This window comes from Anolis carolinensis, chromosome 2 (genome assembly GCF_035594765.1).
Source record: "Anolis carolinensis isolate JA03-04 chromosome 2, rAnoCar3.1.pri, whole genome shotgun sequence".
Classification (NCBI taxonomy): Eukaryota; Metazoa; Chordata; class Lepidosauria; order Squamata; family Dactyloidae; genus Anolis; species Anolis carolinensis.
In genome coordinates, this window is record NC_085842.1 from 68,126,568 (window position 1) to 68,144,015 (window position 17,448).

At 40.3% G+C, this 17,448-nt stretch overlaps 1 protein-coding gene across 18 annotated transcripts in view; it reads left to right on the forward strand.

The window, feature by feature from the left end:
* The window catches only part of erc2 (ELKS/RAB6-interacting/CAST family member 2), a 698,491-nt gene that overhangs the window by 316,000 nt on the left and 365,043 nt on the right, over positions 1-17,448 (forward strand). For all 18 annotated transcript variants that reach the window (XM_062969888.1, XM_062969890.1, XM_062969892.1 and 15 more), the window contains one exon: positions 1,236-1,371. In XM_062969888.1, coding sequence (XP_062825958.1) covers positions 1,236-1,371 — 136 coding nt within the window. The remainder of the gene's footprint in view (positions 1-1,235; positions 1,372-17,448) is intronic.

Consider the following 17,448-nt stretch of genomic DNA (forward strand, 5'->3'; position numbering starts at 1 on the left):
GTATAAAACCCCAGTAAGGACGCAATTATATAGCAAACTTGCATAAAACTGTGACATATTTTTCATTTAAAAATATTTCATGTACAGTAGAGTTCTGGTTATTCAACATAAACGGGTGGGCCGAATGTCGAATAACTGGATCAGACGGATAATAGGGAGGCTTTATTATCCAGCAAGCTGGTTGAAGGAAGCGCCCATTCGCATTGCTAGGTAGATAGCAAGCTACCTAGCAACATGCAGGGGCGCTTCTGCCCCACCCCTTGGGAGGTGCCTGTGCACGTTGCTAGGTAGATAGCAAGCTACCTAGCAATGCGCAGGGGTGCTTCCTAAGCCGAGTGCTTGCCGCCCCGCCCCTTGGGAGGCGCCTGTGCGCGTTGCTAGGTAGATAGCAAGCTACCTATCAACGCGCACAGGCGCCTCACAAGGGGCGGAGTGGCAAGCGTTTGACTTAGCGAAGTGCCCCTGCGTGTTGCTAGGTAGCTTGCTATCTACCTAAAAATGTGCATGGGTGCTTCTCTGCTCGCCGCCCCGCCTCTTAGGAGGTGCCCGTGAGCGTTGCTAGGTAGATAGCAAGCTATCTAGCAATGCGCACAGGTGCCTCCCAAGGGGCAAGGCGGCGAGCACTCGGCTTAGCGAAGCACCCGTCCGTTTTGCTAGGTAGCTTGCTATTTCCCTAGCAACATGCATGGGCGCTTCTCTGTTCACTGCCCCACCTCTTGGGAGGTGCCTGTGCGTGTTGCTAGGTAGATAGCAAGCTACCTAGCAACGCGCAGGGGCACTTCCTAAGCTGAGTATTCACTGCCCCACCTCTTGGGAGGCGCCTGTGCGCGTTGCTAGGTAGATAGCAAGCTACCTAGCAATGCACATGGGCATCTCCCAAGGGGCCTGGGACGCTAGATAATACGGAGTGTCAGTTAACTGGAAGTCGGTTAACCGGAACTCTACTGTATTTACATTATGCGAGACAGATATTCTCAATTATTTAAAGAAATAAAACCAATTTTCTGTCATTCAGAGTTACATTTTATTTGTAACTTACTGCCTTTTGAAACCAGTATTTCCTCAGTTTTTGAAAAATGCTAGATCAATTTGCCTGATGAAAAGGAAATGATTTCTCTATTTATATGTTTGCATTCTTATATTGTTACAAAGGACATTATTTCTGTCATTATTTATATGTTTGCATTGTTACAAAGAACTATTAGAATTAACAGGAATATACATACAATTCTTAGACATATGAAGGATCAAAACAAGAAAGTGGCCAACCTGAAGCACAATCAACAAATGGAAAAAAAGAAGAATGCCCAATTGTTAGAAGAAGTCCGTAGACGTGAAGACAATATGACAGATAACTCTCAGCATTTGCAGGTGAGCATCGTTCTTCACACTTTTGCTTGAGAAATACTTTTAATCTGTCTGAACATCCTCAGGGGCAGTGTTGGAAATCCAAACACAAACACATGTAACGTCAAACTTGATGACTACACAGAAGCTTTTCCTTTGGCTGATAAATGTCTTGACTTGTAATAAGGTAAGTAACCATGAAGGTATGGACAAACTTTTCTCCTACTGACTTCTTTTGAGATATGCTGAGAGGGTCTGGGACTGAATTGCACTGCTGTTTTGGATGGTACCTGGTCTACCAATTGGTACAAGCTAGTAATTTTAGAAGAGGTATTGCCTTACTTGCATGAAGATAAACATGTCTTTCAACTCTATATGGCTGTATATTACTGTAAATTGCAACATGCTATTCTGAAAATCTTTTTAGCACCAACATTTTCATGCTATGAGTCATATTCTGCAAAATCCAGAGGTATTATTTGAGTCAGAATGCACATAGAAGGAGCAACATCAGAACTGTGGTCAAGATGGCAAAGGTCTATTATTTCTCTTAAGGCTGCAGCAGTTTCTGGCTCTGAGGGGTGGTGCTCATCTCCCGCTCTGAAGGGTGGTGCTCATCTTTGGCTCGGGGGCGGGTGGTGGTGGTGCTCATCTCCATTTCTAATCTGAAGAGCCTGCATTGTCTGTAGACACCTCCTAGATCATGTGGCTGGCATGACTGCATGAAGCGCTGTTTACTTTGTCGCCAAGGTGGTACTGAGGTAGTACCGAAAACGTTTCCATCTTTTTCGAACTGCTGGGTTGGCAGAAGCTGGGGCTAACAGTGGGAGCTCAACCCATCCCATGGATTTGAACTACCAACCTTTTGGTCAGCAAGTTCAGCAGCACAGTGGTTTAACCTGTTGTGCCACTGCAGCCTCTCAATCCCATGATGTTCTTAGCAACCTTAGGATTGCCATAAGTTAGAAATGACTTGAAGGCACAAAAAAAAAGAGAAAATTGGTGCATACAGGAGATTTTTGTTACTATTATCAAGCTCCCAATTGCCATAAAATTTTCAGTCTGCCTGGAAAACTAAATTGAAATCTTCTTCCTACCACTTGCTAATGCTGGAGAGAAGTGGTGGGGGGAGAGTGATTTTTGCTCAGCCGTATAAGATCTCCTTCCCTATGACTATTAAATTACCTTTGTTTTGACCCAAACCAAATCAAATAGTAGTTAGCTGAATAAAACGGATTAACTTAATGATAATAATAATACTTTATTTGTAGACCACCCTATCTCAAAGGGACTCAGGGAGGTTTTCAACAAAATAAACACAATGGCAAACATTCAATGCTAAAACTATCTAGAGCGAACTAGTGGGAGGAATAAGTAATGGATCCTCTTGTTTCATTACTATGTTGGATTACCAATTATTTGTGATGGATTGCATCATAATTTCACAAATTTCTTACAATCAGGTTAAACTTGAGATGGGTTTTAATGAAGCTATTACTCTTTGGTACAATTTCTTTGGATTGTGTATGGCAATAAGCAGGGGATGATAGAATTCAGAATATGACATGATGGGCTAACAGGGAGTGATATCATTCTGAACTTTTTGAATTTTGTTCTAGAAAATTTGGGGCAGAAATCTAAAAACAGATTGGAAAGATCCACCTGTCTTTATTCTTTAGTTGCCTTCCCCCCTTTGTTTGTCAAACGTTTTCTCCTTTTTTTTTTGCCTCCTTCCCATGCCATATACAATTGGATAGTATACTCCTTAGATTTGCTTTTCCATAGAGCTTTATGGAAAACAAAAGCATCTTTGCTTTCCTTCATTCTCTGACCGTGCAGTTCATACTTGTTTAACTATTGCAGTGATAGAGGTAATATATTTTCAGTAACTGTAACTAACTGCTTGAAAATTATCAAAAGTGAAAGATCCTCTATGCCACGTTGCCCAGTCACGTGATGCGCAGAACAGATGGGCACTGGATCAATGCCACAACAACATGGTACCCACGGTGATGGACAAGACCTCTTGGTTGTCCTCCCACCCGATGGTTTGATTCATTCCATATGGCATATAATGTGAGAGACGAACATGGTCATACAATGGTACACTGGTCAACTCATGCTCAAAATAGATACTAATGGAGGTGATTAAAGAAGATGTTTGTGATCTGTGCAAAAACTGAGAAACACATCACCTAAGTGTCTAAGTTTAACTAACTGCAAACAATCAATTGAAATCTAAACAATTTCAATTTGTCTGATACTTTCAGATCACTTGAAAGAAGTAATGTACTTATTCAGATTGTGTGTATGATGTCTGATTTAGAAAGACTCCCTTCTGATAAATGTACTGCAGTATTTGCAGCAATGAGCAGTTTTAATTTTACTCCACTGCCTTAGATGTAGTGCTACAGACCACACAGCAACATTCAAAACAAATGGTTGAATTTCACACTCAGAGTTCATTACCTAAACCAGATTCACTGTTTCACTCTTTACCAAATTCTTTTTGGAACAGCAACTTCATTCTGAATCCAAATGGACAATACTTGTCATCTTTGGCCAGGTTCCTTTGCTTCATCCCCCTCCTTTCTCTTGCTAGTCTATGAAATTAATGAACTAACATATGAAGAAATGCAAGAACCGATGTTTTATGCCAATGTTCTGTTAAATATCCACTGAGTTCTCTCCAACTGATTGCTTGAAAACTAACATATATTTTGTGTGCTTCCGTTTTCAAATTATAGTTTCCTTGGGGATAGTAAAGTTTCTTCTTTTACCGTGGTTAAGCTGAAGTGTGATCATTTTGACAAATTGAGTTACTCATACATATTAAATATTTGTGTCCTTAGAAAGCAAAAGATAGGAAATAAAAATCTATACGATCAGTAAAGAAAATCACACAGGAGATTTTGTTTCATGGGTACTTCCCTTGCTATTTCTCTGCTTCTTTAATTGTAGATGGATTTTGCCAGGGTAGGAAGTGTACCTAATCACTGAAACCTCAAAAATGTCTACTTTTCAGTAGAATGCATGATGTTTTATTAATTTCACACACTTCGATGTAGTTTATCTCTCCCCCAGCCTCTTTTCTTTTTAGACAGTGGATACTTTTCCAGGTTAAGCCATCTCCATGTGTTTAAGCATTTACTGTATCTCACCTCTTTTCTTTACATGAAAAAAATGCATTTGTGAATTACTCTTAGAATTGGTTTTCTATTTTCTCATCTACAGTTTTGTGGTAAGTTATGTATTTAGAAAAGAAAACCTTGTTACTCATTTATTTCACCAGGTTTTTAAAGTTTTAGAATAATTACAAAACACAGACTATCAGGATCCAAACAGGCTTATTTTAAGATTGATAAATGTGATGGCTTTAATATATGAGGAAACCTGTATTGGAGATGAATTTGATTTTTTTATTGTGGGTGACCATTTAAGTATTTTCTTATTCGGCCAGCAGAAGAATCCATTAGGCTGTGGATACATTCCATATGTATTGAAACTCTGCCAATGTTTTATTATTACACTGAAGAGACATATTTCACTGATTTCAATTGAACAACTTTTTTTGAATTTACCAAGAGCACATAGGTTCGTTGATACATTTGAGGATCAGTGGCAGATTTTTGGGTTGCGATATTTACTTTGATTGAACACTGCTGTCTTCAGAGATTAAAACTAGTTTTGTTGAATGTAGATGGTAGTTTTAAAATTTCATTTGCCATTACATTAAAATATTTTCTTCATTGTGAACTTTGGAAAGGACCTAGGTATCCAAAAGGCACTGGATCCCAACTGAATTTGGAAGCTAAGCAAGGTCAGACCTGGTTAGTACTTTGATGGGAGACCGCCAATGAGTCCCAGGCCCGGTGTGCCTTATGTTAGAGGAAAGAACTGACAAAATGACCTTTATTCATTCCTCACCTATGAAAACCCTATGAAATCAATGGGTTTGCCATAGGTTTGTGGGTGACTTGAAGACACAATCCTTACAAAAAATCAGTGCCTTATTATCATGAACAGGTTATAATGCAGTCCCAAATCCTGCAAAATTAAATGAGACTTATTAACAGCTAAGTGTGTACTGAATGTATCTTTGGCTACATTTCTATATGTACAACCCAAGTATATATCCTGTTTTATTTATTGGGTCATATTTATGAGTAGACATTTATGTATTTGCATTATTGGCTTTTTTTTTTGAACCCCCCCCCCCCTGCCATTTAAGGTCTTCCGAGTAAGAAGAGTTATTTATTTATTTATTTATTTCCAACATTTATATCCCGCCCTTCTCACCCGAAGGGACTCAGGGCGGCGTACAAAATTGGCAACAATTCGATGCCTATACATAATTAAAACAGCTATAAAAATCCAATAAAACAATTAAAACAATATAAAAAATATAAAAACATATGATTAAAATCCATTCCTCCAAAATCCTCGTGCTGTAGCCGTAAATCAGTCCGGGTCGTCATTATCGTTTAATCTTCAAAAGCCTGGGCACATAGCCATGTTTTCAGGGCTTTTCTAAAACTCAAAAGGGTTGGGGCTTGCCGTATTTCTCTGGGGAGGGTGTTCCACAGCCGGGGAGCCACCACCGAGAAGGCCCTGTCCCTCGTCCCCACCAGCCGTGCCTGTGAGGCAGGCGGGACGGGCAGGCGGGAGTTTATTTTCATTTTTGTCTTAATCCTTTATTTAAGCTAATTGTTTTATTACTTGTGTATGATTTTTTCCTTTAGGACTTACTCATTCACTTTGCTTGCATATTGAAATGAGCTAATGCAGCCTGATGAACAAAACAGTCTTCTTGAATCTAAGACCATTAACATCCAATTCCAGATGTCTTTAAAGGATGAATAATATGGAGATTTGGCACTGTCACACACACACACACACACACACACACAAAATCACATATTGGTGTGTGCTGGACTGCAGCCCTTATATATACAGTAGAGTCTCGCTTATCCAACGTAAACGGGCCGGCAGAATGTTGGATAAGCGAATATGTTGGATAATAAGGAGAGATTAAGGAAAAGCCTATTAAACATCAAATTAGGTTATGATTTTACAAATTAAGCACCAAAACATCATGTTATACAACAAATTTGACAGAAAAAGTAGTTCAATACACAGTAATGCTATGTAGTAATTACTGTATTTACGAATTTAGCACCAAAATTTCATGATGTATTGAAAACATTGACTACAAAAATGCGTTGGATAATCCAGAACGTTGGATAAGTGAGACTCTACTGTAACATTATTCATCTGACTTGGGCATTGGGCATCTATTTAAATCTCTACAGTTGAAAGTTAGTTAAAATGCCTTGCCTCAGAAGAAAGAGTTAGACTTTTCCTGATGAAACAGGGGAATTTAGAGAAAATGAGAGGAATGGATAAATCTTTTTCCTCATTGCAGTACTCCTTCATTTGCTTTCTGGATTGATTCTTGCTGACCAAGAAGCATTCAGGGCCAAATTTCTGGTGGCAGAAAGATCTGCAGTATGGAGGAAAAAGGGGAAAAACACAGTGCCAGTGCAGTTTTTGGAATTTAGCCTAAAGCTTTACAGATCAGCACATATCTAATTCACATACATTGATGAAACAACCTCTACAATGATCTTGTGGTAGAAAAGCTCTTTCTGAAAAAAGCAAAACTGTTTAAATTTAGTTCAAAGTTTCCCAGGCAGTCAATGTGGTGTTATAACTAGTTAGACTTCACAAATGCTGGGCTAAATTTATTGTGATCAAAATTTAGTTTTTCATGATTAGGGAGATGGTATGGAATATGGGGAACATTCGTAGTGTGTAAAAATTAGGTATAACATTTGGAATTCAGTTATGCCAAATGTTGTAACCACTGAAGAAAACAATCTACTTTTATAGAGGGTCCATGGTACCATCTGGGGTCTCGTTCTAGGACGCCCCCAATAAATACCCATAACTGTGAATGCTCTAATCCCATTATATACAATTGTGTAGAAAAATGTGGTCTTTTATATGAAATAGCAAAATCAAAGTGTGGTTTTTGGATACACACACACACACACCCCTTTGTTGCCAGTGTGATGTCTCTATTCTTCACTATTTTATTGAGGTTGGTCATTGCTCTCCTCCCAAGAAGTAAACATCTTCTGATTTCCTGGCTGCAGTCTGCGTCTGCAGTAATCTTCACGCCTAGAAATATAAAGTCTGTCACTGCCCCACGTTTTATCTCTCTCTATTTGCCAGTTATCAATCAGTCTGGTTGCCATAATCTTAGTTTTCTTGGTGTTTAACTGCAACCCAGCTTTTGCACTTTCTTCTTTCACCTTGGTGATAAGGCTTCTCAGCTCCTCACTTTCAGCCATCAAAGTGGTATCATCTGCATATTTGAGGTTGTTAATGTTTCTTTCAGCAATTTTAACTCTAGCCTTGGATTCATCAAGCCCCGCACATCACATGATGTGTTCTGCATACAAGTTGAATAGGTGAAAGTATACAGCCCTGCCGTACTCCTTTCCCAATCTTGAACCAGTCTGTTGTTCCGTGGTCTGTTCTTACTGTTGCTACTTGGTCGTTATACAGATTTATCAGGAGACAGACAAGGTGACTTGGTATTCCCCTACCACCAAGAACTTGCCACAATTTATTGTTATCCACACAGTCAAAGGCTTTAGAATCTATATCTGTATCTGTATATATAATAAAAGCCAGTGTTTGTATGTATGTATGTGTGTGGCGGTGTATGTGGCAGCTTTCTGATTGGCTGCCACTTCCACAGGCCACTGTGACCTCCAGGAATGACAGACCTGGCCCAAACTTGGCACACATAACCCCTATGACCCATTTTACAACCTGGTGCCATTTGGAGAAGGATGGACCACAGGTGATGGGATTTGCAGTACTTTCTATCACTTTGGCTCCCAAAGACCACTGCGGTGCACACCAGTGATGGAAATGGACCAAACTTGGCAGACAGAACCCCCATGACACACTTTACATCCTGTTGCAGTTTGGGGGAGGATGGACAACGGATGATGGGATTTGCAGTATCTTCACAAACTTCCTGAGACCACTGCAACTGCCAGGAATGACAGAATTGAACCAAACTTGGCACACATATCCCATGAGACACACTTTACACGCTGCAGCAGTTTGGGAGAGGATGGATTAAGGATGATGGGATTTGCAGTACCTTCTTCCAATTCACCTCCCACAGACCACTGTGATGTCCATGAATGACGAAACTGTTCCAAACCTGATACACAGGTGCAATGTGGCCCACTTTACATCCTGGTGTGATGTGTGGGAGAATTGACCAAGGATGATGGGATTTCCAGTACCTTCATCCGATTCACTTCTCACAGACCACTGTATGCCCATTAATGACGAAACTGCGCCAAACTTGACACAAAGGTGCAATGTGGCCCACTTTACATCATGCGGTTTGAGAGAACAATGGACCATGGATGATGGAATTTAAAGTCCCTTCACACACTTCTTCAGACAACTGCAACCCACACCAATGACTGATCAAGACCAAACTTGGCACACATACCCCCATCACCCATTTTACGCCCTGCTGCGGTTTGAGGGACAACAGAGCATGGATGATGGGATTTACAGTACCTTCACTCACTTCCTGAGACCACTGGAACCCACACCAATGACTGCTCAAGACCAAACTTGGCACATAGACCACACATGACACACTCTACATCCTGACATTAACTTCCTAAGACCACAAAGACCCAGAGCAATGACTGAACAAAATCAAACCAGGCACACAGAGCACTCATGAACCACTCCACGTCCTGGTGTGGGTTGAAGAAGGATGAACCATGGACAATGGGACTTCCAAGCTTCACTCACTTCCTGAGACCACTGCGACCTGCACCAATGACTGATCAAGACTAAACTTGGCACACAGAGCCCCCATGACCTACTCTACATCCTGGCACTATTTGGAGGAGGATGGACCATGGATTATGGGAATTGCATATGGGAGTTGTAGTTCACCTGTACCCACTGAACCCAGCTGACATGGGATCGAGATACACTTGAAACACAGGCAAACATGGCCTTTCTCAAATGACCTGGACACCTCCGCGTCCCAAAACTTAGTATATAATAAAAGTCAGTGTTTGTATGTATGTTTGTATGTATGTATGTGGCAGCTTTCTGATTGGCTGCCACTTCCACAGGCCACTGCGACTGCCAGGAACAACGGACCGGGCCCAAGCTTGGCACACATATCTCCCATGACCCACTTTATGTCCTGGTGCAGTTTGGGTGAGGATATACCAAGGTTAATGGGACTTGCAGTACCTTCACTCACTTGCAGAGACCACTGCAACTGCCACAAATGACTGATCAAGACTAAACTTGGCATACAGAGCCCCGATGATCCACTCTACACCCTGGTGCGGTTTGGAGGAGTTGGACGATGGAACTTGCAACACCTTCACTCACTCACAGAGAGCACTGCGACTCCCTCCAATGACAAATCAGTACCAAACTTAGCACACACAGCCCCCATGACCTACATCCTGATGCAGTTTGGAAGAGGTTGGACCATGGATGATAGGACTTGCAGTATATTCACTCACTTCCTAAGAGCACCGAGACCCCATCAATGACTGATCAAGACCAAACTTGGCACATAGAGCCCACATGACCTATTCTACATCCCGATGCTGTTTGCAGGGGGATGGACCATGGAAGATGGGACTTGCATATGGGAGTTGTAGTTCACCTGCACCCTCTGAACCACACACTTGGACCACAGGTAAACAATGCCTTTCTCAAATCACCCGGGCACCGCTGGGTCCCCAAGCTAGTAGTCAATAAAACAGAAATTGATGTTTTTCTGAAACCCCAGAGCTTCCTCCATTATCCAGTGTATATTGGCAATTTGGTCTCTTGTTCCTCTGCCTTTTCTAAACCCAGCTTGTACATCTGGCAACTCTCACTCCATGTATTGATGGAGTCTACCTTGCAGGATCTTGAGCATTAACTTACTGGCATGTGAAATAAGTTAAAGCAATGGTATTCCCTGTAGTAACATATGGATGCAAGAGCTGGACCATAAGGAAGGTTGAGCGAAGGAAGATAGATGCTTTTGAACTGTGGTGTTAGAGGAAATTTCTGAGAGTCCCTTGGACCGCAAGAAGATCCAATCAGTCCATACTCCAGGAAATAATGCCCGGCTGCTCATTGGAGGGAAGGATAATAGAGGCAAAGATGAAGTACTTTGGCCACATAATGATAAGACAGGAAAGTTTGGAGAAGATGGTGATGCTAGGGAAAATGGAAGGAAAAAGGAAAAAAGGCTGACCAAGGGCAAGGTGGATGGATGGTATCCTTAATGTGACTGGCTTGACCTTGAAGAAACTGGGCGTGGCGACGGCTGACAGGAAGCTCAGGCATAGGCTGGTCCATAAGGTCACGAAGAGTCGGAAGCGACTGAACGAATAAACAAAAACATATATGCCATGGATATTTGAATCTATGGACAAAGAATTTATAGAAATAGGGGGCTGACTATAATGAAGCAGCAGTGATTTTCTGATTTAGATACAGTACACTCATACAAAGCTTATAGCCTTATATCTTTTTAGAAGTGTTTTGTAAAACACATTTAATGTGTAAATAAGTAGACAGTTCAATAATTGCAGGTCTCAGAAAAAATGTCCAGGAATGTTTTGTGCCATACACTTTTCTCCCTCCCTACTTCCCTCAACGTTTATGTAATAACTCACACATGTGAGACTCCTATAACCTCAAGGGAGAAATCACATTCAGCATGCATCAAAAGCAGTAGTTCAGGTAAAGCAACTCTCCCTATCCAGCAATAATTACCACAGGTTTACACTGAGATATGGTTGCAAAAGGTTAGTCAGCAGGGCATCTGCAAATCAAGTTGTATGTCAACTCTACATCAATAACCTCATTAGAATAAGATGTTAGCATTTCAGCACATCACAACCTAACGTACAAAGCTAAAAGAAGTTCATTTCTTTGCTGTTGGGTTTGATTTGTAGCTTGTCTAATATCTTACCAAGTTATAAATTTAAACACCCCAGATTATATGAATTATAATGAATTATAATCAATGTCAGAGGCAACAAGTTAGATAGAAATGTAGCACTCTTAAGAAGCAGTAAATCACCCATGTCTTCTAAAATGCATCTCAGTTCAATATAAAAGTAGTTTTTTACAAGCTAATTTGAGTAGTTTAATGTGCATGCTACTTCAGTAGCATTTTATGTATTAACTTTTCAAAGTTTATAATACCACAGGCTCAAATGGTTGTAGACAAATGAAAACTATTTTTGTGTTTCCTGTTCATGCAGTGCTGACAATTTAGCTGTCTATTTATTTACTATATTTGCCCAAAGCATGTCCAATTAAAACATTAACATTGGTTTTTAAATGTTGAGTTTGTAAAAATGATAAAACAATTTAATACAATATGTTTAGAAATATTTTATCATTATACTGTTCAGATATGAGTAAAAATATATAAAAGTACAAGCTCAAAAAATACTAGGAAATAAAACACACATGTCATATTTAAGCCTGAATATTATAATCAGTTAAGAATCCCATCTAGATTTAGGAATCATTCCTTCAAAGTCGCCCTCAGACATTTGTGAGTACTTGGAAAGAGTGACCACAAAAACCTCAATATTTTCAAAGCAAATACAAAGACATCCAACCAGTACCTAGTACTGGTGTTGTAAGCATTTCAGTCTTGATGTGGATTTTGCTTTTGCCTAATGCACTTCCAAAGGGATCTGAGTCAACTTTGCTGCCATCCAAATATTACTATTTGATTCTTCTAAATTATGAGGTACAAGATACTTCTAGACTAGTGGTTTCCAACCTTTGGTCATCCAGGTGTTTTGGACTTCAACTCCCAGAAATCTCAGTCATCTTACCAGCTGTTAGGAATTGTGGGAGGCGAAGTTCAAAACACCTGGAGCACCAAAGGTTGGGAACCACTGTTCTAGACTTTGGGTGGATAAAATATAAAAATATTGCATCAGCATGAACACACACCTACAAAATAAATCATAAATTGTTATATCCATATGTCATATGGTTATCTTCTAACAGACTTTTCCATTAATGGACTAAAAGACAAATTTGCCCTTGTTTGCATCTATTATACAGTGAGTCCCTCTCTCCCTAGAGATGGAATTTACTATTAGTTGGTTTGCACCAGTTGGAGTAGGATTTTTAAAAATGTAACTAAGGGGCTGTGACACTCTACCAGCAAAATCTCCCTAGCTCCTTCCCCCTTTTAGTGCCACAGTTACCCATAATACACCATGTGGACATTGTATTGGTGGTACTGAATTTTTGCTGCCCAAATTCTGGTTGGCGCTGTCACCTGCTCTCGAGCTGAGCCATAACACACTATGAACACACTAGAAATACAAAGTCTTTTCTTGGAAAGTGTGTAGCAAGAAATGAGGATTTTTTAAAACACACACACACACACACACACATTAAAGCCTATAAGTGTTCTCACTGTTAAAACAGTGTTCTTACAGCGCTGGCATTTTATCCTGGTGTAGACGACCACTAAGATGAATGGGATGTTTTCACCTAATTCATACTATAGAATTCAAGCGGTCAGCATAATACCCAGGCAGGAAGTGGTTTCATGATAGATAATTCACTTAATAATTTTCAAAATGTGTTTGCTGGCAAGCATCAGCCACAATCAGGGATTAGTGATAAAACCACTGGGTTTATATTTCAATTATGAAATGCCCATTTACTTTCCATCGGAGCAGAATACATTGTGCCTTGTAAATCTGCACAATGCTGAGAAGTTTCAGTAGGGAAATATGGAAGAACCACACATAAACATATATGTAATTTTAAAATAAATGCAAATACTTTTTAATAGTTAAATCATGGTTTAACCCATGAAAAATGTGGCCAAAATGTGAGTTACTGAAAATAAGATTAACAGGTTAACATGTTTCTAAGACATAGGATGGCTTAGTATAGGTTTCTGAGATGTGCATACATCTACCTGGTTCCATGTTTTCTTATCCAACATCTTGGTAGAAGATGTCTCCTGAATACATAGAGTACCATTGTGTTTGGCCAAATTTAATCAACAAAGCTACTCGTCATGTATTGCTGATAAAACTGGGTTATAATTCAGTAGTATAGCAGTGTGTTTGCAAGCCTTGGGTTTCCAAATTAGTTCTTGGCTTCTCTAGGTATAAGATTCCATATAGCAGAACTGGAAAAAAACTCAGTCTCAAACCTAGGGAAATAATGGTCAATCGGAGGGACTGAGAACCACTTTCAGCCCTCAAAAGCCCCAGGCACAATGGAGAATGGAAAAGAAAGAAGGGTCTAGTAATAATAATAAAACAAGTTAGAATACCAATATTTTTAGTCCTAAAGTGAATGATATGAGATAATAAATTGTCTCACTGAGAGCACCATTTTTACAGAGGAGGATCATGCCTTTATATTAATTTAATGATCATCACAAATATGACTGAAATAATAGTCAATGCTTCTGCCTCAATACTCTTAATACTTAAAATAATATTGAAAAATTGCAGGTAGGTGCTTGTTTTAATACCTACATCATAAATATATGTCTCAAAAGTCACAGTTATGTAGAGGGCCGGAAACATAAAAAGAAACATGATACATAATGTTTTATAATGCTCATTTTTATTACTATAGACAATAAGGCATCCTGCTAATGAGCAGATGTTGACAGATGCCTTCTGTATCTGAGCTCTCTTTTTTGTGTCTGGATCAAAATTCACAGTGGCAGCCTTGAGCAGTAGATAAGTTGACTAGGTCATGCCTAGAATGGCTGAAATCAGGAAAGGTGTAGTCGATGATTTAACACTCAACAACGAAAGAGATTTTGTTCTCCTTGAAAGGGATATCTAATTTTGGAATACAGAATAATTCCTAATGTTTATTCAATAGTCATTAAGTTCAAAATTTCATTCACAAAGATAAGGGAATTTCTGCTCTCAGTAAAAGGCATAGCTCCTTTAATTTTGTTTTTCTCTGTTGATTTTTGATAGATTTTTGTTGTTCTGTTATTGTTTACTTATGTAATAACATCAATGTATAAGGGCCTGTACAAGTACAACAACCAATATAACAGGCACAAAGAAGAGATGTAGTAGTCATGGGCGACTTCAACTATCCTGATATCTGCTGGAAAACAAACTCGGCAAAGAGCACTAAGTCCAACAAATTCCTCACTTGCCTTGCAGACAATTTTATGGTCCAGAAGGTAGAGGAGGCAACAAGGGGATCAGCAACTAATCTAATCTTAAAAAATGTGGAAGACCTGATCAATACAGTAGAAGTCGTCGGATCCTTAGGGGCAAGTGACCATGTGCTCTTGCAGTTTGTGATACAATGGAAGGCTGAAACTAAGACAAGTCAAACACGCATTCTGGACTTTAAGAGAGCTGACTTCCAAAAAATGAAGGAAATACTGAGCGGCATTCCATGGACGCCAATATTAAAAGACAAGGGAGTTAACGATGGATGGGAGTTTTTTAAAAGTGAAATACTCAAGGCACAAATGCAAACAGTGCCAACAAAGAAAAAAATATGGCACGTGCGAAGAAGCCGGAATGGATGTCCAAAGAACTTCTAACTGAGCTAAAACTCAAAAGTGACATGCACAAGAAGTGGAAAAGGGGAGAAATTACCAAAGAAGAATTCAAACGTATAGCCAACTCCTGTAGGGAAAAGGTTCGCAAGGCTAAAGCGCAAAATGAGCTCAGGCTTGCCAGGGACATTAAAAACAACAAAAAAGGCTTTTTTGCTTACGTTGGTAGGAAAAGGAAGGAAAAGGAGGCAATAGGGCCTCTGCAAGGAGAAGATGGGGTGATGGCGACAGGGGACAGGGAAAAGGCAGAACTGCTTAATGCCTTCTTTGCCTCGGTCTTCTCACAAAAAGAAAGCCATCTTCAACCTCAGCAACATGAAATGGACGAAGGATTTGGGGAAATCCAACCCCAAATAGGGAAACAAGTTGTCCAGGAACACCTGGCCGCTCTAAACGAATTCAAGTCACCAGGGCCAGATCAACTACATCCAAGAGTACTGAAGGAACTAGCGGAAGTTATTTCAGAACCACTGGCGATCATATTTGAGAGTTCTTGGAGAACGGGAGAAGTCCCAGCAGATTGGAGGAGGGCGAATGTGGTCCCTATCTTCAAGAAGGGAAAAAAGAACGACCCAAACAATTACCGTCCGGTCAGCCTCACATCGATACCAGGCAAGATTCTGGAAAAGATCATTAAGGAAGTGGTCTGCAAACACTTAGAAACAGATGCAGTCATTGCTAATAGTCAACACGGATTTACCAAAAACAAGTCATGCCAGACTAATCTGATCTCTTTTTTCGACAGAGTAACGAGTTGGGTCAATACAGGGAATGCTGTGGATGTCGCGTACCTGGATTTCAGTAAGGCCTTCGACAAAGTCCCCCACGACCTTCTGGCAAACAAACTAGTAAAATGTGGGCTAGACAAAACTACGGTTAGGTGCATCTGTAATTGGCTAAGCGAACGAACCCAAAGGGTGCTCACCAATGTGTCGTCCTCATCTTGGAAAGAAGTCACGAGTGGAGTGCCGCAGGGCTCCGTCCTGGGCCCGGTTCTGTTCAACATCTTTATTAATGACTTAGACGAAGGGTTAGAAGGCACGACCATCAAGTTTGCAGACGACACCAAACTGGGAGGGATAGCCAACACTCCAGAAGAAAGGAACAGAATTCAAAACGATCTTGACAGACTAGAGAGATGGGCCGAAACTAACAAAATGAAGTTCAACAGGGACAAATGCAGGATACTTCACTTCGGCAGAAAAAATGGAAATCAAAGATACAGAATGGGGGACACCTGGCTAGACAGCAGTACATGTGAAAAAGATCTTGGAGTCCTTGTGGACAACAAGTTAAACATGAGCCAGCAATGTGATGCGGCTGCTAAGAAAGCCAACGGGATTCTGGCCTGCATCAATAGGGGAATAGCGTCTAGATCCAGGGAAGTCATGCTCCCCCTCTATTCTGCCTTGGTCAGACCACACCTGGAATACTGTGTCCAATTCTGGGCACCACAGTTGAAGGGAGATGTTGACAAGCTGGAAAGCGTCCAGAGGAGGGCAACTAAAATGATCAAAGGTCTGGAGAACAAGCCCTATGAGGAGAGGCTTAAAGAACTGGGCATGTTTAGCCTGCAGAAGAGAAGGCTGAGAGGAGACATGATAGCCATGTACAAATATGTGAGGGGAAGTCATAGGGAGGAGGGAGCAAGTTTGTTTTCTGCTGCCCTGCAGACTAGGACACGGAACAATGGCTTCAAACTACAGGAAAGGAGATTCCACCTGAACATTAGGAAGAACTTCCTCACAGTGAGGGCTGTTCGGCAGTGGAACTCTCTCCCCCGGACTGTGGTGGAGGCTCCTTCTTTGGAGGCTTTTAAACAGAGGCTGGATGTCCATCTGTCGGGGGTGCTATGAATGTGATTTCCTGCTTCTTGGCAGGGGGTTGGACTGGATGGCCCATGAGGTCTCTTCCAACTCTACTATTCTATGATTCTATGATTCTAGGTCTTGCCAAAGGCATATATGTATATACAAATATACATACAGACTGAAGGAAGGAATAATAAAATATAAAAATACAAATATAAAACAAATTGCCAAAATGCAAAAAACACAATATAATATAAAGCAAATACAAATAATTAAAATATACCAGACTATAAGCTAGTACAAACTAGAATTTCAGACTAGAATTTGGAAAATAACATTTTAATTGAGATTTTAAAATAACGAGGAAAGGGTAGATGTCAAAGGTTCAGAGAGGCAATTCCAAGAGTATGAAGCAGGCAGTTAAAAAGTGTGAGGCTCAGTCAAGAAGAAGAAACGGTTGGTTGGTGAATCTAGAACATAGATCTTGAGCAGACTTAAAAAGAAATAATGTACTATTATTATAAGGTAAAATCTGTTGACCTCTGAGGGACCCACAGGAGTGTTTGTGGTTCACAAAATAATTAAAACTTTTCAATACAACATGAGGCAATAAAAATA